Source organism: Sorex araneus, chromosome 4, assembly GCF_027595985.1.
Source record: "Sorex araneus isolate mSorAra2 chromosome 4, mSorAra2.pri, whole genome shotgun sequence".
Taxonomy (NCBI): Eukaryota; Metazoa; Chordata; class Mammalia; order Eulipotyphla; family Soricidae; genus Sorex; species Sorex araneus.
The window spans coordinates 16,122,571-16,146,706 of NC_073305.1; the positions used below are offsets into that span (position 1 = coordinate 16,122,571).

At 45.6% G+C, this 24,136-nt stretch overlaps 1 protein-coding gene across 3 annotated transcripts in view; it reads right to left on the bottom strand.

Annotated features, from left to right (window-relative positions):
* The window catches only part of RFTN1 (raftlin, lipid raft linker 1), a 215,905-nt gene that overhangs the window by 106,373 nt on the left and 85,396 nt on the right, over nucleotides 1-24,136 (bottom strand). For all 3 annotated transcript variants that reach the window (XM_055135488.1, XM_055135487.1, XM_055135486.1), the window contains exon 3: nucleotides 15,176-15,362. In XM_055135488.1, coding sequence (XP_054991463.1) covers nucleotides 15,176-15,362 — 187 coding nt within the window. The remainder of the gene's footprint in view (nucleotides 1-15,175; nucleotides 15,363-24,136) is intronic.

Consider the following 24,136-nt stretch of genomic DNA (forward strand, 5'->3'; position numbering starts at 1 on the left):
TGTCTCCATGATTCTATGAACCCTATCTCTCTGAGGTCCTCCTCCTGCTCTCCCAGACAGATGATCTCTGGCCTTCAACCTGGCTCTTTAATATTACCCGGCATCATTTCCTTCCTAAGATTTCTATAAAAATAAGTGTGAATAGAATTGTCAGCTCTCTTCCCACTTGGGTATGTGTATCCCCACTCTGGTAACTATGTACACAGAATTTTCAGAATGATCACAGAGCTCTAAAATAAAATTTCACTTCCGACAACAATTTTAAACTCCATGTTCTTGAAAACACATGGTGGAAATTCTTCTCAAATTAGTATGTAAATGTAATTACAATTTCCACCGTGTTTACTGGGAACTGGAGAAAATTACTTTTAGACTATACAGAAAAATCATTGAGCACAAGTTGCCAAGATCCTAAAAAAAGAAGAGTGTTCTACTTGATATTAATGCACACAGAAAACCTACTATAATCAAAATAGCACGATATTAGCATAAAAATGAATCAACAGAGGCTGGGAGCAAGTGGCAGCCATTAAGACTAGCATGGCCCAAACCTGGGTTCAGTTCCTGGTCCCCTGGTCCCCCAAGAATCACAGGGTGTGGCACTCTGGACGCGCACTGCTCAGTGGTGCATCTCCCCTGCCTTGGTCTTCGGGAATAAAGATCATGTATATTAGAAAGCACCATGCAGGAACTTAGACCAGTCAGGACCATCACTAAACAGTAGCTACTGTGCCACATGATTGATTTATCATATGAAGAAGTGATATACAACCTCATCAGCGAGGAACAACAGAACTGACTCCTAGCCCTGGTGAAGACTCAAGGGGTGAAGAGTGGAGGGAGAGAGAGTGGTTGGGAGGAAAGTGTGGAAGGGTCTTTCTGATGAGGGGGTGTTGGGTGTGGTGAGTCCAAGGCACATTCGGGAACAAGCAAAAGTCATACCCTAGATATCCTAAGATACGGCATGCCGATGATAAATTGATTTTAAATGGGGGGCGGGAGAGATGGGCTTGTAAACATTTCTTCGTAAGAAAAGTGGGATCCCCCTCTCCCTCTTCAGTGTCAAGGACCAAACACGGAAGCAGTCACTCCACAGGGTTACATTCCTCGCCCCAGATGGACCTTTTGGTTTTCCTACAATGCAGGTTGCGTGCAGCAACCGTCTGGGTGCTGAAACTATAGAAGTCGGAGAATGGAAATATCAATGTTAGTGAAGTTATAAACCTCCACCAAGACCAAGAACTGTGCCCATCTCATTCTTTCTGAGGCCCCGACCTTAGAAGACACAAGACACCTGAAAAGGACATTCTGATTGTTTTGAGGGAGCACGAGGAATACAATCCAGTGAGGCGCTCAAGGACCAATGAGCTTAAACACTGCCAAGATCCCACCAGCTGAATGAAGGGGTGGGGCAAAGAATTTGCAATGGCAGTTTGTGGATAACCAGCTTTCTGGTCTCAAAAATCTAACCATGGCAGGGACTGGGACGATGGCAATGCCTAAAGAATTCTGAGAATTTTTTTTTTATGCACAGTTACAAAGCTGTTCATGGTTGCGTTTCAGTCATACAATATTCCAATACTCATCCCTCTACAGGTGCACATTTCCCACCACCAATGTTCCCAGTTTCCTTCCCACTACCCCTCCCCCTCTCAAGCCTATCTCTATGGCAGGCACTTTCACTCTCTCTCTCTCTCTCTCTCTCTCTCTCTGTTTCTCTCTCTCTCTTTCTCAGGATTCTTTAACCCAAGTGGCCAAAAACAGATGAATGGTGAAAGAAACTTCAATACATCTACACAATGGAACACTATGCAGCTGTAAAGAGAGATGAAGTTATGAAATTTGCTTATAAGTGGATGGCCTTGGAGAGTATCATGCTAAGTGAAATGAATCAGAAAGAGAGGGACAGACACAGAAGGACTGCACTCATTTGTGGAATATAAAATAACATGAGACTGACACCCAAGTAAGGACAGTAGACACAAGGGCCAGCAATATTGCTCCACAGTTGGCAGCCTGTTTCATGAGTGGGGGGGGGAGAAGGCAGCTGGAATAGACCCAGGTTCGATTCCCAGCATCCCATATGGTCCCCTGAGCACCGCCAGGGGTGATTCCTGAGTGCGGAGCCAGGAGTAACCCCTGTGCATCTCCAGGTGTGACCCCAAAAAGCAAACAAATAAATAAATAAATAAAACAAAAGTAGAGAGAGTATGGGGGAAATTGTCTGCCATAGAGGCAAGGGGAGAGTTGGGAAGGCATGTGTGTGTGTGGGGGGCAGGTAATACTGGGAACATAGGTGGTGGAGAATGTGCACTGGTGGAGGGATGGGTGGTCGATCATTGTTTGACCAAAACTCAACCATGAAAGTTTTGTAGCTGTATCTCATGGTGATTCATTCAATAATAAATAAATAAATAAATAAATAAAATAAAGATGTTGAAGTAAACTCCAAGGCCTGTAAGCTGAATTACATGGTATCATTCTGAGCCATGAGACTTGAGACAGGACGTGTATGCTAATACCCATTTCCATGCCTGCACCCAGAAGTCATACATCTGCTCGCACACCAAATTTTCCAAGGCTGCCAGAGTAAGGTGAGGAAGTAAAGCAGAAAGGGATACATTCCAGCTACCAAAGAGACGACGCCCCAAAACTCTGCTGAACGTGCAATGTTTTCCACAAATATTAACAACAAAAACAGCCATCATGAGGACATAATGAGAATCAATGCTAATACTTAACATATACAAGCATGAAGCAAAAGTGCTCTCAGACCTTCAGAAACAGGTGTTGTCTGAATGCGAGTAACTAATTTGGTTTTTAAAATCCTCATAGCCATTTTGAGCCGCAACTCATGGTGGATGAATAGGAAGCAAATGAAATGATGTACTCCACTAAATCATATTTATAGCATTTACCTCTTTGAAAAATGGTCCCATATTCCAACCATTTAAAAATTATAGAAAATAGCTAGATTATAGAGATAATCATTATATCAAAATCTCAAGAATGCTGAAATCGCTAATAATGTACTTACATGGAGCTAAAGTTATTTCTCACCTGCTACTGCATTCATAGCTAAAATGGAAAATCCAATTAGGTCTCATCTTCCTAGGGCCTAGGTCTGGTAATGCTCATTACGGCTTTTCTCAACTCAAAAACCACACACCATTTACGTTTTCTCTGATTAAAAAAGAAAGGATAAAAAAGGTTTTGCTAGCAATCCCAGAATATTTACTTTATTATTTATTTATTCGTTTATTTATTGACTTTTGGGCCACATCCAACAGTGTTCCAGACTTACTCCTGGTTCTGCATTCAGGGGTCACTCCTGGTGGGCCCAGGAGACCACATGGAGTGCCAGGGGTTGAACCTGGGTCAGCAAGGTGCAAGGTGAAGGCTCTACCTGCTGTGCTATCACCCTGGTCCCTGCAATCCTGGAATATTTAAAGTAAGATGATCTGAATTCCAAAATTTAATGTGGGCTCTCAAAACACCAAAATCTGACTGCAAAATAATTAGCCACAGAAATGTCTATGATGCCCAAAACAGTAACAACAAGTCTTAGCATGGAGACGTTACTGGTGCCCGCTCGAGCAAACTGATGAGCAATGGGATGACAGTGACAGTGACAGTGGGCCTATGGCCTCCAAATAGCCGGGGGTTGCCATCAGCCTCCTGCAAGTCTGTGGGAGAAAGCCTCATAGGGTCCTTTTTTTAATGTGTGGAAGGTGGAGGCCGCTACTGATCTTTAAGGCAAATACAGGCATTTCATGGTGCTGTTGAATTTGCATATGTTGTAAGATCAATGGGAAATGTCAGGGAAATGCAGTGCTTGTGTACTTGCGTGTTTTGGGGTACCTGTGGCTTGCGTGTTTTGGGGTACCTGCTGGCTTGCATGTTTTGGGGTACCTGCTGGCTGTGCGCAGCCATTCCAATCGGCTTATGAGAAAGGCTGGAAACCACTCATATGCTAATTCCCTCTCTCAGAGGAGGGGGGCGGTGGGAAATTTAAAAAGAAAATAGAACCTAGGAGAAGACCCAGGCAATCAAGGACAGCTATAAAGCTGGGGAAATGAGCCCTCAGAGGAACAATAAGGACTCTCCCCTCCACCCCTCTCCTCTGGGATAAAAGCCCGGGCTGAGCTGGGAGGGAACAGGAGTAACAAGGCAAGCCATTTAGGGGTGTGGATTGGAAAAGAACTCTCTTTCCCCAAGAGGATGTGGCTTTGCACTGGCATATTAGATTGGAAAGTGCAAACACAATAATTAACAGTGAATCCTGAAACTTCAACACAGCAGCAAAGGGTGTCACTCCAGAGTGAGAGGGGAGAATGGGAGGAATAAATTAAGGCAGTCTCTCAGTGAGGCTGGACAACTCCTGGGGGGGGGCAGGGGGAGGAGGTGGGGGCTTAGGAGGGCTAATCATGTTCTCCAAACACCTGGGGAAGCTACAGGCAGAAATCAGATGAAGGAGGGGAGCAGGCCAGCCGCTGCGAGTGAAGAGCAGGGTCCCTTTCCATCTCCCGAGATGATGAAGGCCCTCCATGGGACAAAGCCCTCCACGCCCGCTCTGATGTAACTACACCCCACTCTCGGGAAATCAGTTGACGGTGGCTCTGTCTTCTCCCCATCACAAAAGCACACCCTGATCACTGAGAAGCCCAGAGTGGCCGAGTCCCCACGTGTGTGTCCCACGTGACCAGATACAGGGCTGAACCCCAGCCTCAGGCGTGAGCAGTTTCTGGGGCACACCTCGGTAGACACTACCCCCTCCTGTGTATTTCTGTTAATTATAAGACCTCTTTCTGGAAGCCCTATAATTCTCCCAAGAGTCAAAGTAATTGGTTAAAAATTAGTCATAAAGAGACACAAGGTCACTTAAAGAGGACACTTTCGACTCTAATTTTTGAAATAATTTTCTTTTTTAGTCCCAATATAATTTTGTACTTTCCCTATTTTGCCCTTTTCAAATGCCAAAGAAAATGTGCATGCTATCTCGTGGCTATAATGAAAGGCAATGTAATGCATTTGTACTCCATTTACTGTCCATAAAGATTCCCTTTCCTTTGAAGACCATACTTTTGATGCTTTTTTTTTTCTAAAGAAGAAATAAAAAAGAATGAAAAATAACATACCCTGTGACAAATGACTGTTATTTGGGCAATGAAAGAACCATAGGTGTGTGCGTGTGTGTGTGCGAGCATGTGTGTGTGTGTGTGTGTGTGTGTGTGTGTGTGTGTGTTCCATTACTTGGGGTTCAGTCTGTGTGACTGCATTAAGATTCATTCTTGGTAATGGTAAATATGCAAGCCCCTGAGAAATCCATCTTGCAATGGATTTATGGTCCTTTACTGAATAAGAGCACCAAAATCCCAGGGCAAAGTATTAGTCCAGTCCATCCCAGAAGATTCTATTGAGCAATACCTACTCAACACTGGACACTCTAAGTGAGCAGTGGAATGAAAGAAGATGTAGCAAGGGGAGAGGAGCGAGGCGGATCTATAAAAAACAATCATAAGAGAGTCTACAGCCATTGTTAGTGTGTATGAAAGGAAGAATGGCCCTTTCAAAGGCTGGATGATTAACTACGCCAAACTAAGCATCACACAGAAATCTTGAAGACTGCAAGATGGCAGTCATCGGGTGAATTAGGGGCATACAATGTTATTTTGAAAAAGGGAAGGGACATTTTGAAAAAGAGCTTTTCTTTAGAAATCCGGATTCCAATCTCTTCTGGGGGAAAAGCATTCTGAGTTCTGAGATACTCGGCAACAATAGGGACAGAGTGAAGGTCCCGTGCCCGGGGAGTCCCCGCTACCAGAGCCTAGGCCTGCGGCCCCGCAGCAACCCGGATTTGCAAACCCTGTCTCAGAGTAAAGGCCACATCCTCAGGATTTCAGGCTCTGGGCCCCTCCAGGGAGAACGGGAGGCAAAGGCTGAGCATGCTTATGAATTTGCTTTCCTGGAAATAAGGCAGCTAAAAAGCTCCCCTCCCTGTCTTCCCCCCTCGACCCCCACCCCCCGGAAAAAAAAAAGTCCCTGCATCACTTGACACTGGGTGGCCAGAGCTGACTCATCCAGCAATCTGTGCTGCTTGGGAGGACGTGGGAGTACATCTTGCTGATGCAGAACGGGAGGAAAAACCTCTCAGACTCAAGCATATGGTCAATTTGGAAGAGAGCGACTCACTTAGCTCGGCTTTCTGCAAGCCACTGCATGCAAAGCGTCTCTTCCAAGAACCCAGAAGGCCGTAGGGCGTAGATGAGGGCCAGAGCGGCCTGGCTCATGCGTTAGCAACCGTGCAGTGGGCTGGGTCCTCACGAGCTCCACAGCGGCCTCCCCCAGCTTCTTGCCTGGTTCCGGATTGCCAGGTGACACGCCCCAGCAAACACCTACCCAGCACCTGCCCCCCCCCCCACACACACACACACACGCACACGCACACACACAAGTGCAGGAACCATTCTTCGCAGTCAGGCCATCTTGTACATCCTGGCTCCTTTCTGTAATCTGCCCCGAGGACCTCGATCCTTCCATCACCATCACAACAACACAGGCTCTGTGTGTCTTCCTCCCACATCTGCACGCTCTGCAGTGGGTCCTTGATCTAGAAGTGTCTGGGGTAGCGACCCTCCTGGCTGCTCTAGTTACCAGCCTCCACTTGGCCTTCCACAGAATGGGGAGAGGCTGAGGTCGCAACCCAGCTGACTCCTCCCCTTCCTGTCCAAAGACCACCCGCCAAAGGATCCCTCCCCAGAAACACTTCCTTCACAGTCCCTGTCATGTGAATCCTGCGCTCAGAGTTGTATGGTGGGAAAGCTCCACCCAGACATCCCTTCCCTGGGCTGACTCCTTCCTCTCCCAGGGAATCCTCCCAGCCAGTCAACGCCAAAAGCGAGCTTATATTTTGATTCTTCCTCTTCCTTTATGCCATCCCTCTCCAGCAAAATGAACAGTAAGTCCAACATTTCCTCTTTGTACCGCTTGCTCCAGCTCTTTCTACAACCTCTTACAATCATCTCCCCTCAGAGCGGAGACCGAGTGCTCCTCAGCTTCCATGTTCTTTCCCTCTTACGTCTTCTAGAGACTCAAGATGTCTCGTGGCCGTAGAGCAACGACAGTATCGCAATGGTCCCTCCCTCACAGACTTCAGGTCAGGATCCAGTTCACGCTCCTTCACCTGACGTTTTGGGACCTCCAGATCCAGCCTCAATGCCTCTCATGCCTTCTGTCTCTCTTTCTTCCCTCGGGGGCCTCCAAGCCCCAGAGTCAGGGCCTCTGCCAAGGAGCCTCCCTCCCACCCCCTGACCAAACCCACCCAATCACTCCAGACCCAGACACAAAAGGAAGTCATGGACCTAAAGCATCCTCACGATCAAACGAAGAGGTGAGAACCAGAACCATCAGGTCTCACGGGGTGTTGCATGATGACAATTCCACAAGCTTTTTGCATCTCCCTCCCCTCGGAGAAGAGCGGTTGAGAGCTGGGAGTTCTTGAAAGTTATCTTGCATGGTGAAGTTCCTTGACATCTGTTCATCTGAGAAAAATCTAACTGAAAGGGAGGAACTTTTGCCACTTAAGACAGTGCCAGTGGCTCGACTCAACAGGCAGCTGTGGCCCGGGATCCATGTGAGAGGAGAGGCGACGAGATCCTTCCATCTCGGTTCCCACAAACACCTCCCTCGGTGCCAGTGTCTCTCCACTGTAGGTGTGATTCTAATGAGCTCACTCTCAGCGCCGCCAACTCCACACCCTGACCGGGGATGTGTGTGTGTGTGTGTGTGTGTGTGTGTGTGTGTGTGTTTGGGGGGCGGGGGGGCGGCGTTCAGGGTCAGAACACAAGCATCTGATTTCTTTCCAAAGGGAAATGCAAGGGTCAAGTAAAGGATGCGACAGCATTTCATGGACCATTCAAGAGATGTTCGAGGGTAGTTTGGGTGGTAGTCTTTGTCTTTTCCCACCCTCCCCAAGATTCTTGAATCCCACCCAGCATCGGCAGCAGCTCCTATATATGTCCTGCCCCTGGCCCTCTGCCCAAAGGCACCTGATGAGCGCAGCACTCACAAATGTCTTAGTCCCCTTATACCATAAAAGCCATTGTTTCAGGGGTCCTAGACCCAAATGGCTTCAATCCATTAGTGATGAAAACCCCATCAGTAACACCCTGAATAAGCTCTGTGTGTAAATGATGACAATTCAAACTCTGGGAAATGGAATGACACAATGCATTTTTCTCCTTATATCGACAACTGTAAAACGACCTAGAATTAAACCCACACTCACAAACATCACAAGTGACATTTTAATAACTGACTTCCCTTAGCCATCAAATTCTGAGATCTTTGGCTACTTGTGATAAGGGAAATTGCTCTACAGGAAAGAAGGACAACTTAACTGTACTTAGGGTTCAGAGTGAATATAACTATACTCTGCTAAAAATCACTAACTCTTCCAGTGAATAGAAAGTAGAACTGCTTTCTCGACGCATTCACTAAGCAGTTCCTCCTTTTTTTTGGTTTTATTTATTTATTTTTTTAAACTAAAAAAATTTTTATTAGAGAATCACTGTGATGTACAGTTACAAACTTATGAACTTTTGTGTTTCCATTTTACTCATACAGTGATCATTTACCCATCCCTCCACCAGTGCCCATTCACCTCCACCAATGATCCCAGTATCCCTCCCACCACCCCCACCCCATCCCCCACCACCCACCCTGCCTCTGTGGCAGGGAATTCCCCTTTGTTCTCTCTCCTTTTGGGTGTTGTAGTTTGCAATAGAGGTATTGAATGGCCCTCATGTTCGGTCTATAGTCTACTTTCAGCTCGAATCTTTAGCTCTTTGTTCCTGAGTCAGTTTTCAAAGTGTCCAGCGTGGACTACAACCAACAACACTTATGTTCAAGTAGGATTCTGTTGGCTGTGTGGTCAGAGTGCCATCTTCAAAGGACGAGGTGGCTATCAGCATTGGCAAAAGAAAAGATCAGGTCATCTTTCATGGGTTGAAGTGAAATTTTGTCTAACCGGTAGAGTCCTTGGCTGCATATGGTGACACTGAATTATAGGAATGCCCATTAATGACCCTTCCAGACCCATCACTGCCATTTTCAAATGACCAGACTGCACCCTAAAATATTTCTTTTTAAGAAATTGCTTTTCGAGCTAGATGACTTCTGAACCCAGCAAGTGCTCCCAACCATGTCCCTAGACCGTGAATTAAGCTTTTGCCCTGTGTCGGCTAAGGGGGGGAAATATCCTTCCTCCTTGGTTCTCTCCCCTCTGGGAGAAGCGGCGCGGTGTACGTCATCTTATGGACGTTTAAACAGGTATGAACTTGGTGGCACGGGAAAGAAAAAAAATGTGTTTTGAACTTGAACAGCGGGACACTTGGGAAGTCGCGGGCTGGGGCTGGTACCGGCTCCGGCTCGCGCTCCGCCGGGATTCGAACCAGGTGGCCATGCGTTCGCATGGCCGCTCTGCTGCTGAACGCCCAACATCCGGAGCCAGCTAGATGACTTCTGAACCCAGCAAGTGCTCCCAACCATGTGCCCAGAACAGCAATGCACTGGGACTGTGAGCTGGGCTATGCGATTTCTGGCAGTATTTTCCCTGGACTTTATACAGAAATTCAAAATGTTAAGTCCACGCGACTTAACATTTATAATTGTCAGCAATGTGAAATGGTTCTTTTTGAACAGGTCTGACTTGGGGGGGAAAACTCCAAATAATAACAGTAAGTTTTTGTTGAAATATTGAAGGTTATTAATGTAGCAGCCACCTCTCTGGACTGTGAACTAAGCAAAAGCCCCACGCTGACCGATGTGGCGTGGCATACACCATACTATGAGGCACGGGAAGGGGGATGAGGGGGAAAAAAAAAGGGAAAAGGAAAAAGGAAAAAAAAGAGTTATGTACTTGTAGCACTGGGGCTACATATCTCTTCATTCCCAGCAATGGAAAACTAATTATCAAATGCTTCCTTGGTAGTAGGTCTGTCTCTCTTGGGTGAAAACTCCAACAATTATAGTGAGTTTTGTGTTGAAATATGGAATGTAATCAAGTAAAGAGAAAATGAAGTGAAATTCATTAGTTATACAGTAGGGGGTAGGAGGTGGGGGTGGGGGGTATACTGGGGTTTTTGGTGGTGGAATATGGGCACTGGTGAAGGGATGGGTGTTTGAATATTGTATAACTGAGACATAAACCTGAGAACTTTGTAACTTTCCACATGGTGATTTAATAAAAAGTTAAAAAAAAAAGATAGCAGGCACAAGACCTATTTCCTTTTATAATACACAAATTTTATGTTAATTATCAGATAATAAACTTATATTTTTGAGACTGGGGATAAAAAAAAAGAAATTGCTTTTCCTCACCTGGTGGGTTTCAGTCTTATATTTGTGTAACAGAAATCAGAGCCAGTTTCAATGTTTCTACCCCCTTCCATTGGATGGAAGCTGGATGGAAGACAGCTTCCATCCAATGGAAATGGCATAGGGACTTCCAAAGCCTGCTGGTATGAGATACATAGCTTATCTTTACATGTTGAGGTGGTAGGTACCCTAGAGGCTGAATCCATGCCCAGGAGACTCTTATACTGGTACTCCTTCCCATCCACACCTTGTTCAGTAGCCAACAAAGACTCCAGGCTCAGGAAGTGTTTCGGAACAAACGAATGAATGAGGAAGGCGTGGATGCAAGCTTGCACAGTTTGGTGCTTTTTCTGTCATACAGACCCTCCGTGCTCGCTATTGGCTGAAAACCACATCCATCAATCATGGTAAGGCTGTCTCCAAGTTTCAAGTCGTCATCCCAGGGTGATTCTTGCTAACAAACCTGATCTGGGCGGAGAGTAATCTCGAAAATTTATCTTCGGCTCTTTCAATGTGGTCTACTTAGAAAATATTAACCAGGCATTTGCTTCCTCTTTGGGAGCTAAATCATTTCATTTAACAGCATCTACAACTGTCAGAACTTTGGCAGACTTGGTGAAAAATGCCATTTTAACTGCCTCTATTAAAAATTAATCATATAAAATTCCCTTTGTTTCGTTTGTACCACTACACTCCCCACTGATTCAGAAGAAGTCCTGATGGTTTTTGTTTGTTTAGTTTTAATAGTGTGCGGTCTTTTCCTGGGGCTGCAAAAACACAGTTATCGCACTTGCTAGAAAAGCGTGAGCATTTTGCAATTATATTGGAGAATGACTTCACTTGCCCCCACTACTACTTCTTTTCCTATACCAATGGAAACTGAAAGTAGGGGGAAGTCCCTAAATCATTTTTGCCAAGAGAATGGAAAATTATCCTAGTCCTTACCTACTTGGTATATTACCAACCCTCTCATTACCATACTTGGTAAATTACCAAACTCTGGCAAGTTCCCTTGGGAGAACTAAGGGGGGACAGGAAGTTACAAAGCCTACATAGCACAAGACACAAGATTATTCACTTATCAAGGAGCTGGAATGTTCCTTAAAGTCAAATGGGCAGTCACTCTGGCACATATAAACACAAATGTAAGCAGCAGCGCTTGGAGATAGTACAAAAGGGTGAAATGTATGCCGTGAGTGTTTGGGGGCCCCAACTTCATCCCTCACACTGCACAGCTCCCCAAACACAACCCTAGATGTATCCTGGCGGCATCTCCCTCTCCCCCTTTCCCGACCCAAGTACCATCGGCACCACTGGACTGAGTACGGCAGAACCCCAAAACACCACTACCTTCTCTTCCCCATTGTAAACCCTCCTAAACACCAGAGCCATCCTTCCTGCTGACCTCCCCTGGAATGTGAGTTCCTTAGCTCACGGCCTCTGCGGGGTAGGAGGGAAGAGCCTCGCTGAACTCCCCCACGCCATCAGTGGCTCTGAAAGACCACTCCTCCGAAGTGCAGTTTTCACTCCTCGAGTGAAGGAGCTGCCTCCACCAACCAGATATTCGGAGTGAGTTCATGCTTTCCAAATCAGTGAGTTCCAACCCCCCTCGGCACTTACGTATATAACCCAGGAAAACCCATCAAGGCACCACCCCACATCGTGACATTCCCCGCAGCCAGGCCCACGGGCCTTCCAACCACGTACCCTCTGCTCTGGCTCAGCCCCCTGGAATTCAACTCTCCCTGGGAGCAGCAACCCGCCACAGTGGGGGGACGTGTCAGGCTTGAAGCCCAGTGAGAGTCAGACTGGTCCTCCACCTCAAAGCGTGGGCCATGGACCAGCAGAACCAGCACTACACGAACTCACCCAGTTCTACCGAGCTAGACTTCACACTTGAATCTAACCTGTGGGAGGCTGAGAGGAAGCACAAAGGGCTAAAAAAGACATCTTCACAGTTAGAGTCAAGTTCATCTGCACTGGGCTGGTAAGACCTGCGATAACATTACCAAAGGAGGTGCTACAGGGATTCCTATGACCTGGACAAAGGAGATGCCCTTCACCCCCACCCCCCCCCCCCACCTCTGAATACCAGGGCCAAGAGCCAGATCTGAGGACAGAAATACTGAGCAGGGTGAGTGCTTCTATATTCTATATTGGGGGTGGGGGCATCGGGGGGAGACATGGTCAGCCAGTTTTATTTTGTTTCTGAAATTGTGATATTCAATTTCGGTGTCCAATAGCAGTATTTAGGGCTTATTTCTAGCTCTGCATGCAGGGGTCACCCCAGAGGGGCTCTGGGGACCATGTGTGAGACTAGGGATCAAACCCCAGTCAGCTGCAGACTCACTATCCTACCTCTCTGGTCCGGAAATTATGCTATTTATTTATTTATTTAAAACTTTTTAAAATTGAATCACTGTGAGATAGATCTTTACAAAGCTGTTCATGATTAGGCATAAGTCATACAGTGTTCCAACACCCATCCCTCCACCAGTGTACATTTCCAGCACCAGTGTCCCCCGTTTCTCTCCCATCACCTCCCCCCTGCTCAGGCTGCTTCTATGGCAGGAACTTTTCTTCTCTCTCTCTCTCTCTCTCTCTCTCTCTCTCTGATTTTTTTTAAAGAGCATTCTATGGAAAAGCAAAGGAAAGGTGAGTCATATATCACTATCAACACTGAACACCAACGCCTCCCTCTCCCACTCATTTTCGTAAAGGGGTTCTCCGTAGCAGAGCGGAAGCGTGCTGGGCCCATAAAGGGGTTCTCCACAAAACTCAGAGGTACAGGAACATGACAGGCACTTCCTGTCAGGGCTCAGACGAAGTGATGGGGGAGTGGTCAACTTGCCTGGGAGCAAGTCAGAGCCAGACCTTGGCAAACAGCCCAACATCGGGCCTCAGTTTCTCATCTCTAAAATGGAAATAAGGAGCCAGAGGGGTAGTACAGGGGTTAAAACACAAGACTTGTGTGCAGCCGACCCTTTTCTCAGAACCACACGGTCCCCCAGAGCATGGCCGAGTGCAAACCTGGAGATCTCTGGGCACTGGGGTTGCTCATCCTGTGCCCAACAACACAGGACCCGTGCAGGACCAGCTCGTTGGACCCTTACATTGAACCACTGGCCGGTTGACTGAGAACTGCTGGGAACTGCCCTACCTGACCCGCAATAAATAAGAAGGAAATAAAGGGGCCAGGGAGCTAGCTCCAAAGGGATGGAGAGAATGCCCGGCAGGTGACCTGTGCAGAATCCCAGCACTGCAGTGGCCCCCAAGCACCTCTGGGCATATCCCGAGAACTCTGCTGCTGTGTTTCCTGATGGCCCCCATCATAACCAGACTGGCCAGCATTGCATAATGGCTTTAAGCACTGAGCCCGGAGCCATGAGGCAAAGCATCACAAAAGTGGTCCCCGGGCTCACTTAGCCAACATTGCTCATGGAACCCTCCCTCACAATACATCCATAAAACAGAAACAAAACTAGTGGAGCCACCTGGGCCCCCAGATGCAGTCCCTCTGGCACCTGATCCTGAGTCGCAGCCAGTCAACAGGAAGAAACCAGCGGGCAGCAAGGGCAGGGCCCGAGGAAAGCGTCCCTGAACACAGCCCACAGTGCTCTAAGCCTGAGCAATGACACGGACACGCCGGCTCCACTTCAGGTGGGGATGGAAGCCAGGCTTAGAGTTCTGCAGAAAGCAAGGACCTGGCTTCCCAGGAGGGGCCAGTCTGAGTGACACCCCTTCCCAGGGGACCCCGTGAGCTCAGCCAGCCCACATTCCTCCACAGTCTTCACTCTCTTCCCTTGGTACCCGAGCTCAGATCTCGGATGAGCAATGCAATTTCCTTTACCAGACTTTACTTCAAGTTTTGTTTTTGTGAACGCAGCAAAAAGATACTGTACTTTGTAACATGCCTTCAATTGTTGAAAGAAAAAAAATATATTTGCGGGCTGGAGAGATAGTATAGTACAGCAGTTAAGGGCTTGCCTGGCACTTCGTGAACATGGGTCCAATCCCTGGTACCACATGAGGTTCTCTGAACCCCCTTCCCACCACACACACACCCAGGGTGATCCCTGGGCACAGAGCCAAAAGTAAGTTCTGAGCACAGATGGGTGTGGCCCCCAAACCAAACCAAAAAAAATTTTTTTTAAATAAATAATTTGAAACTACCTCTATTCCTATACACAACAAAAGTCTGGATAAATATTCAAATGAACAAGGCACACCAAGAAATGGTCTCAAAGCCTTGACAATCATCAATAGGCCCCGGGCAGTTATAGCCCTTGACTCCAGAGAGGGGTGTTGGCCTTCCCAAGAGAGGGAGAGAAGGCAGATACATTCAGGAGGGTGGGCAAGACATGGTGTGGCCTTAACACAAAGCCCAGAGCTTCCAGTCATGCAGCTCAGACACGTATCACTGGAGCCTGTTCTGGAATGATGCCTCTTCAGAGGAGACACGTGTCTACTGGATCTGAATTCAATACAGGAGGGCAGGAAGTCCAAGGAGACCCATTAGAGAGGAAGTCCCAGGAAGAGGGTCTCAGAAATTCCTCTCTGGGGGTGTAACTCAGGTCTTAACTGCCAGAGGGCAGGGGAGCTGGGGAAAAACATGTACATTGCATCTGGAATGGATCTCGACGCACAAAGCATGTACCTTCTGGCTGAGCCATCCCCCCGCCCCCAGCTGACATGTACAGTCCCAGCCCTCTCTCCCCCTGCTCTCCTCCCCCTCGCCCTCCACATCCCCTGCCCAAGGCTCCACCCAGTGATGCCCATCAACCCTCAGCGGCCTTACTTGTCAGTTTTCTTGATCAGGATGGCCCTGAAGATGTGCTCCAGGGGTGACTTTTCCCTCGTGGGGGTGGGCTGCAGGAAGGGGTGCAGGGCCACCAGCGAGAAGCCCTGCTGGTACAGCTCCAGCAGCTGGGCGGGCAGGTCGTGCAGGGAGGCCAGTCTCACGGCCGAGGAGCGTGGAAGATCAGCTGGAGTGGAGAAAGGAGAGACTCAGCAGCTGCCCAGCCAAACCTCCTCCTGTCCTCGCCGCCGCCCAAGGCTCTGTCCCTGGCCCAAGGGGCCACCCAAAGGGCTGCCCATTTCCCAGCTCACTCCAAGGCAGTGAGAGAACGGAGGTTTTTTTTTTTAATTCTTTATTAGGGAATCACTATGATGTACAGTTACAAACTTAGGAACTTTTGTGCTTGCATTTCACTCATACTGTGATCGTACATTTCACTCATACATTTCACTCATACCCATCCGTCCCCCAGTGCCCATTCACCTCCACCAAAGACACAGAGGTTTTGAACTGACAGTCAACTTTCTCAGACACGGCATTAGTAGGCCTTAAAAAGAAGGGCCATCCTACCAGAGTGAAGGAGAGACCCCTTCTCTCCACATCCACGCCAACCCACTGGTTGCCTTTGTTCTTTTGGCTGTGTGCCAGTCTCTGTAGTGTGAGATATCTTATCATTGTTTTGATCTGCAGCTCCCTGATGATTAGTGATGAAGAGCATTTTTTCATGTGCCTTTTGACCATTCAGATTTCTTCTTTGAGAAAGTTTCTGTTCATTTCATCTCCCCATTTTCTGATGGGATTGGATATTTTCTTCTTGTAGAGTTCAACCAGGTCTTTGTATATCCTTGATATTAACCACCTATCAGAAGGATATTGGGTGAATATCCTTTCCCATTCTGTAGACTGTCTTTGTGTTCTGGTCACTGTTTCTTTTGAGGAGCAGAAGCTTCTTAGTTTAAGATAGTCCCTTTACTGCTGGTGGGAATGCCAACTGGTTAAGCCTTTTTGAAAAACAATATGGACGTTTCTCAAAAAACTAGAAATTGAGCTCCCATTTGACCCAGCAATACCACTTCTGGGAATATTTCCCAGAGTTAAAAAAAATGTACAGTAGAAATGACATCTGCACTTGTATGTTTATTGCAGCACTATTTACAATAGCCAGAATATGGAAAAAATCTGAGTGCCCGAGAACAGATGACTGGTTAAAAGAAACTTTGATATACATACACAATGGAATACTATGCAGCTGTTAGAAAAGATGAAATCATGAAATCTGCATATAAGTGGATCAACATGAACAGTATCATGCTAAGTGAAATGAGTCAGAGAGAGAGAGGGACAGACATAGAATGACTACACTCATTTGTGAAATATAAAGTAACAGAATGGGACACTAACACCCAAGGATAATAGAGCCAGGAGGATCATTCCATGGCTTGGAAGCCAGCCTCACATGCTGGGAGAAAAGGCAGCTGGGATAGAGAAGGGACCACTAAGTGAATGATGCTTCAAGGGCTCGCTCGGGATGGGAGATGAAAGTAGACTATAGATCAAACATGATGGCCACTTACTAACCTGTATTGCAAACCATAATACCCAAAAGGAGAGAGAGAGAAAGAGAGAGAGTAAAAGGGAGGGAGGGAGGGAGGGAGGGAGGAAGGAAGGAAGGAAGGAAGGAAGGAAGGAAGGAAGGAAGGAAGGAAGGAAGGAAGGAAGGAAGGAAGGAAGGAAGGAAGGAAGGAAGTCAAGGAAACAGAGCACCTCTGTGTAGAGTTCAAATCCCAAGCAACATATCCCCCCCAGCCCCAGACCCCAGCAATGCTGGGTGAGGTCCCCGTAAAAATTTAAATGAAAAATGGGCAAACTGGGCTTATATTAGTAATTCTAAAAAATACAACAGTTTAAGCAATTTTGGAAAAGATCCTCAACATTAACTTTGAATCTCAAAACAGATCAATCTTTTGCACATATTGAAATATTTTTAAATTGAATAAAAACATTTTGAGAAAGATAGGATTTAAAAGTCAAGTCTACATCTCAGATCTATCTCAGGCTTTTCTCCTAAATGCAATCAATACTAGCCTTCTCTTTTGGCATACATGTTATTAATTGCTGAATTCATACACAGGTAAATAAGTCTATATATCTCCCTGCCTTTTGCACAAATGGTAGCATAATGTTATGTACCTGGCTTTTAATCAATTTTTATAAATGATCAGTATACTCTTCTTAGAGATGGTTCAATACACAGAGCTATTCCGCATTCTTTCCACAGATGCTCAATGTTCTATTGTGTGTTGTACCATGGATTTTGCGAATCTTTGCTCCTGTAAGTGATGGTGAAGTGAAAATAGACTGCTACTGTATGGTTCTGTGCATATATAGTTATGCATTACCTAAAAATGTAATGCTTAGATGTGTGAACTTCTTTCTGGGCTAAAGAAATACTTTGCCCCTTTTTTCCCTAGATATTGCCAGATTCTCTTCACAAAGTAACTCAACTTTGGTTTCCACCAGAAAGATACAAAAGTCTTTGTTTTTCCATAGTCTGGCTAATCTCATTATCCTTTTGAGATGGATATATATATATATATATATATATATATTTCTCTTGTTATGTGCTTTGTTCATCATTTGTTTCATCTTCTAGTATTAGTTTTTTGTCAATTGGTTTGTAAGAACTCTTTATATAGGAGGAATTTTAGTTCTTATTTGTGAGGCCAGTTCTATCTATCTTTCTGATACATTCTTTGACTTTGCATGAAGAGTTTTTTCCATAATAATTTTTTTTGGGGGGGTCACACCTGGCAATGCAAAGGGGTTACTTTTGGCTCTGCACTCAAGAATTACCCCTGGCGGTGCTCAGGGGACCATATGGGATGCTGGGAATCAAACCAGGGTCGACCACCTACCTGCTGTGCTATTGCTCCAGCCCCCATAACAATTTTTAAAAGCTGAAATTGAAGTCATTGTCACCTTGACTTTATTGTCTTCTGAGTTTTATGCCACAGTGAAGATATCAAAGAGTGGAAAACAATTCCATGGTTTCTTGATTTCTAGGACAAAGTGGTTCTTTTTATTTTTTAAAAGATTCTGATGCTGTTAGTATAACCCTGTATGCATCCGTGTTCTCACAAAAATGGAATGGTATTTGGTATGCCATACATATGGCATTATTTTGGTTACTGCCTAGCTCTGCCTTTGTTTCACCTCATCTGCCAGACAGGCAACTCCTTTTATGTCTTCGTATGTTCAAAACTCATAGTTCTTGTTGACAAACACTAAGATCCTATTGTATACACTTTAGCATATCTGAGACAGTCAACATGTCCAATCAATATTTCACATTACTGTCCACTATTTCATGATAGGGATGCACTATGCATTTTTCAAGTATTTTTTTTACTGACTGCACAGTTTATTTTTATACAGAAATTGTTGGTCCCTTTGGAATTTCTGCCATGTGAGTTTAACATCATTCCCCTATAGATTTATCCATTTTCCTCATTATTTTTGGGTACTACTACCTTTACTATGTAGTATATTCCTGAGTGTAAATATATACATATATATATTCATACACTTTTTTTTGCTTGTTTTGGCTATTTTTGCTGCTTTTGTTTTTAAAGCTACATCCAGCAGTGCTCAGAAATTACTTCAGATTCTGCGCTCAGGGACCATCCCTGGTGGGACTCAGAAGACGGTATAGGGTGAGATATGAGATCAAACATCTGTAGGCTGAGTGCAAGGCAAGTGCCCTATCCACCGTACTATGTTTCCAGCCCATGGCACCATATTTTTTAAACAGTGCTCCATTAACCTTTGACAACTTTAGTTTCATATGATATTTTAATATCACTGTAGCACTGTCATCCTGTTGTTCATCGATTTGCTCAAGCGGGTACCAGTAATGTCTCCATTGTGAGACAGAGACTTGTTGTTACTGTTTTTGGCATATCGAATATGCCACGGGCAGTTTGCCAGGCTCTGCCGTGTGGGCGGGATACTCTTGGTATCTTGCTGGGCTCTCTGAGAGAGACAGAGGAATTGAATCTGGGTCAGCCGCGTGCAAGGCAAACGCTCTACCTGCTGTGCGATATATCGCTCCAGACAGTGCTATTTTAATATCAGGACAGATTATTTCCTAAAATTCCTAACTTCCTTGAAAATAAGTTGCTCATTCATTTATTTACTTAGTAAATCTTTGTGCCACACCAGAGGCTATTCCTTGTTCTGTGCTCAGGGATCACTCCTGGTGGTGCTCAGGGGATCATATGCCATGTTGGGTATTAAACCAGGGTTGGCTGCAAGCACCATACCACCTGTACTATCTCTCTGGCCACTAGTTTATTTTCTTAACTTTCCTACTCTTATTTGTTTTTCCAAATGGTATTCAAAACCAGCTCATTATATTTCTCTCAAAAACAAAAGAGAAAAATGGAGTCTTACTGATATTTTTACCAGCTCATATTCAAACTAGAGTTTAACTGGGAGAGAATGGCTATTTCAAACATACTACCAATTCCCACCCAAAAACCTAGCATCATTTTCATTTATTTGAGACTTTTTTTGTGTCCCTTAGGAGCATATTAAAGTTTTCTTCGCACAGATACTGCACATGTGTCAAGTTTATTCCTAGTTATTTTATATTTATTGCTACTGGAATAATAGAATTCATTTTCTTTTTATTTTTATGAAATCCATCTTTGGCCTGAATGCTGGGAAGAGGCCTGCTCATCTCAGCTGGTGTGTGTGTGTGTGTGTGTGTGTGTGTGTGTGTGTGTGTAGGAGAGATTTCCCTTTGTCCAGCAAACTAACATCAAGGTTTGCAGCCTGTAGCTAGGCTCATAAATGTTGTTTAAGATCTACAGATAAAGTCATGTACCACAGGGCTTTTTGGAGACAAGAACCTGGAAAGATTAATTCAGATACAAAAAAAAAAGAGGGTGGAGATTGAATGCAAATTTTGCGTGCAGCAGTCCCTGGTTTGAGCATCAGGAGTGACCCCAAATTTCCAAAATGCAACAAAACACAAAAACACCCCAACAAGCACTTTACTGGAGGGCTAGGTGGACACAGGACCCTCCAGCTGTGACTCTAGGAAGCCAGTGAAGCCAGTAAAGTGAATCTGGTCCCTGCCGATGAAAGTATGTCCAAGATCCATTCCTAATGGTGTTTATCACAGGATCTGAGATAAAGTTCTTTCCTCAAAGACACCATAAAAACATAAATTCTAGAGAGAATAACAGGAAGGGAGGGAGAAAGATGAAAAGGGGGAAGGTTTTATTTTATAGGTTGAGTACAACTGCCACTCAGGGGTCATTCAGGTAGACAGTTATGAGACATTTCAGTTGCTTTCTTTCTATGCAAAGGCAATGTTATTGAGAAGTTATTAAGATATTCTTTGAATGTGTAACTGTACAACACACACTTAAAACTTAGGGATACTTAAGAATATTATTTAACAACAGCTAGCATAACTCTCATTTCCAATTCATTATGCAAAACATTTACAGAAAATGCAAATCTAGAGGGATGATTCACCCCAGAGCAAGGGGTTGGTCTCCTGGTCTCTGTGAATAACAGTGACAAGCCCAAGATAGGTCAGTAGGGTAGGCAAGTGTGCAATTTGCCCTTGAAGCAAACATTTTGGATCTTCTGCTAGATTAAAATAAAAATCTAAAGGTGTGTGTGTGTGTGTGTGTGTGTGTGTGTGTAGAGAGAGAGAGAGAGAGAGAGACAGAGACAGAGACAGAGAGAAAGAGAGCACGCAATGGGAGTAAGGTGCTTGCCTTGCACATGGCAGACCCTGATTCAAACCTAGGTACCACATATAGTTCCCTGAGCACTGCCAGAAGTGAAACCTAAGCATTGAGCCAGCAGTAAACTCTAAGGCACAGCGAGGTGTAGCCTCAATACCAAAACAAACACAAAGATCTAAAGAAAGGCTGTAAAGAATGCTCACCCTCTTCCAGTCCCCACATGCAGAAACCTGGTAAGGGGTCTGTCTGGCAAGATGTTTCTAATCTAGATGAGAGGGGCTTTGCCCTGGGACCCCTCCTTATAGAGAGGGGTCCTCCGACTATGTCCCTTGACCTGGCAAGGACCTAGGATCTAAAGATTCTAGGAACACTTGGGAAACAAGACTCAAGCTGCACCCAACCTACTGCTCAAACTGGGGCACTCTAAGCCTCCCCCCAAGCCCCACCCAATGACTCAGCTGAGATGCATCCCCAGACTCTGCTCTCCGCTGGCAACCACAGTGCTGATGGTCTGGTCCACCCTGACACAGCCACAACCTGGAACGGTCCTGTCCTGACAAACTCGAGCGCACTGCCCGGACCTGTGCAGGCTCTCCCCCTATTTGCAGCAGGGGTGGAGGCAGCCCCTCTCCCCCTGCAATGTGTATACCACTAAGGGGGACCTGAGGTGAGGGAGGAGACATCCATCAGCAATAGGAGCAGAATGTGAGGGGCCTGCAGGGTTCAGTAACTAGGGGAAATAATGCCTCTGTGAATAAAAACAAATCCCAAGAATGCGTGAGGAACAAAGGATCAAAAGAGCCCTAGTGAGGGGGCTGGAGTGATAGCTCAGTGGGTAGGGCGTTTGCCTTGCAAGCGGCCAACCTAGGTTCGATTCCCAGCATCCCATATGGTCCCCTGAGCACCGCCGGGGTAATTCCTGAGTGCAGAGCCAGGAGTGACCCCTGTGCATCACTGGGTGTGACCCAAAAAGAAAATAAAAAGAACCCTAATGCGGCCAAGATCAATATTGGAAATTTTCCTTCGGCCTTAAGCTCAGACTCAGACTCGGTGTGGCCCTGTGACCAGGTGACCTTCCTCAGTGCTGGACTCTCTATTAGCACCCAGGGCCAGTGAAGGACAGAAGTGGATCTGTACAGAAGTGGGCGAACTTCCTCTGCTGTCAGGACACCGGGGTCCAATGGCCGTAACCATGGCAGCAGAGACAGCAGTTGTGATATTAGAAATAAAAACGGATAAGTGCACAAGAATTTCTGGAAGGGAATTTCACATGATCAGTGAAACCTAGAAACTCCGCAGCACCAAGCTTCGTTCTTCTCCATCAAATGACATAAAGACCCTCTACTCTTTAGTTTAATATTTTGTAAACGTTTCAAGTACTTCAAACTTTTCATGGCTGTCCATATGCCCATGTCATGGTTTTTGTTTAAGTTCTATTCATTTCGTCTTTGGCATGACGCCATGCCAACTATGTTAAGGAAAAAAAGAACAAAAAACAGTCCACATGTGACTTGGGATTTAAACGCAAATCTAGCACCATGCTGAGCAAGTGGACACTCAGCTTCTGAGAACAAAATGGAGATGATGAGGGGTCAGAGAGATAAGACAGGGGTTAAGGCACTTGTCTCTCATACATCCACTGACCGTAATTCGATCCCTGGCCCTGCATACCCCATCCCTGGGGACTGCCAGCATAGAGCCAAGAATAGCCCCTGAGTACTGCTGGTGTGGCAATAAATAAGTAAGTGACCAAACAAATGGAGGTGATGACATCAGCCTTTCCTCCACAGAAGAGTGAATGTGAGAGTCCAAAGGGGGGGTTTATGTATAACTGACAAAACTTTCATCCCCAGGGACACGGCCAGGGGGCTAGTCTGTTTCAGATGGTGAAGAGAAAAGCTGGTGGGGGCCATCAACAACTCCCGTTCCTACCTGCACCCCTTCACCTCCAGGCTCCCAAGTCAGTGCACTAGAAATGTAAGTCAATCAACCACTTTCTAGTTAAATGCTTCGTTCGTGAATAAAACATCATACCTTTTAAATTTTTATCTTCAAATCTCAAGATGTCAAAACCCAGCAATTTTATGGCTTTAATTTTTGGTATGCACGCTGTCAAAGTAAGTTTAGCTCCATGGTTAGAAAACAAATAAAAATGAATACCAACCATCTTATTGCAATAAAAAAACCCCACCACCATCCAGGTCCCTATTGTAAATATGATTAAAGGCCTTAATTTCATGTTTCTAGTTGAACCTGAACCTTAAAAGAAAACCAACCTACTTCTTGTAAAGTGACCAACCCCTGTCTCCCATACTATTATTTCTACAAAAATAAAGGAAGAATTTAATCTGTTTGGATGGATATACCAATTATAGCCTTGGTTTATTTCCCACCCACCATCCCAACTTCTCCACATTGCAACATTTGCCTGGTTTCATTTACAAATTATGTAACCTTGGGTAAACCATGGACTTCCCATCCCATCTCTCAGGGTCCTTGTGTGTCAAATAAAGATACAGGCAATTCTGAAAGGAGCTTCTAACTTAACAAAAATACTTTTTTAAAAAATTGAATCACTATGAGATAGAGCATTACAAAATTGTTCATGATTGCGTTTCTGTCAGACAATGTTCCAACAGCCGTCCTTCCACCAGTGTAATTTCCCAGCACCGTGTCCTCAGTTTCCCTACCCCCCCTTCAAGCCATCACCACACCCCCATGCCCCGCCCCGATCCCAGCCTGCTTCTATAGCTGGCACCTTTCTTCTCTCACTCTTCTGCTTCTAACTTTAAGATGCAAGTTTATTGCATATGGATTTGAAGGTTTCTAGTTCAAAGGTGACAATGGATAAGAGAATACACAATTTCCATGTGACCTGAAAGAGTGCTCCTCAGGCAGCTGTGCAAGTCCCTGGGAAGAGAAGCTGAGAAAAAAAAAAAGAAAAAAAATAGGTCCCAGGATGGTAGGATGCAAATCACTGCCTCCTCCCATCCTGGACAACAAGGAGCACTGTCTACCCTTGTGCCCCCAGGCATGGAACTTTCCAGGGAGTTCTAGGAAACGCAGCAGTGGGAGAGAAAGGGGATTTTAAGAACTGCCTCTAAAGGGGGCTGGAGCGATAGCACAGAGGGTAGGGCGTTTGCCTTGCACCCGGCTCAACCTGGGTTCAATTCCCAGCATCCCATATGGTCCCCTG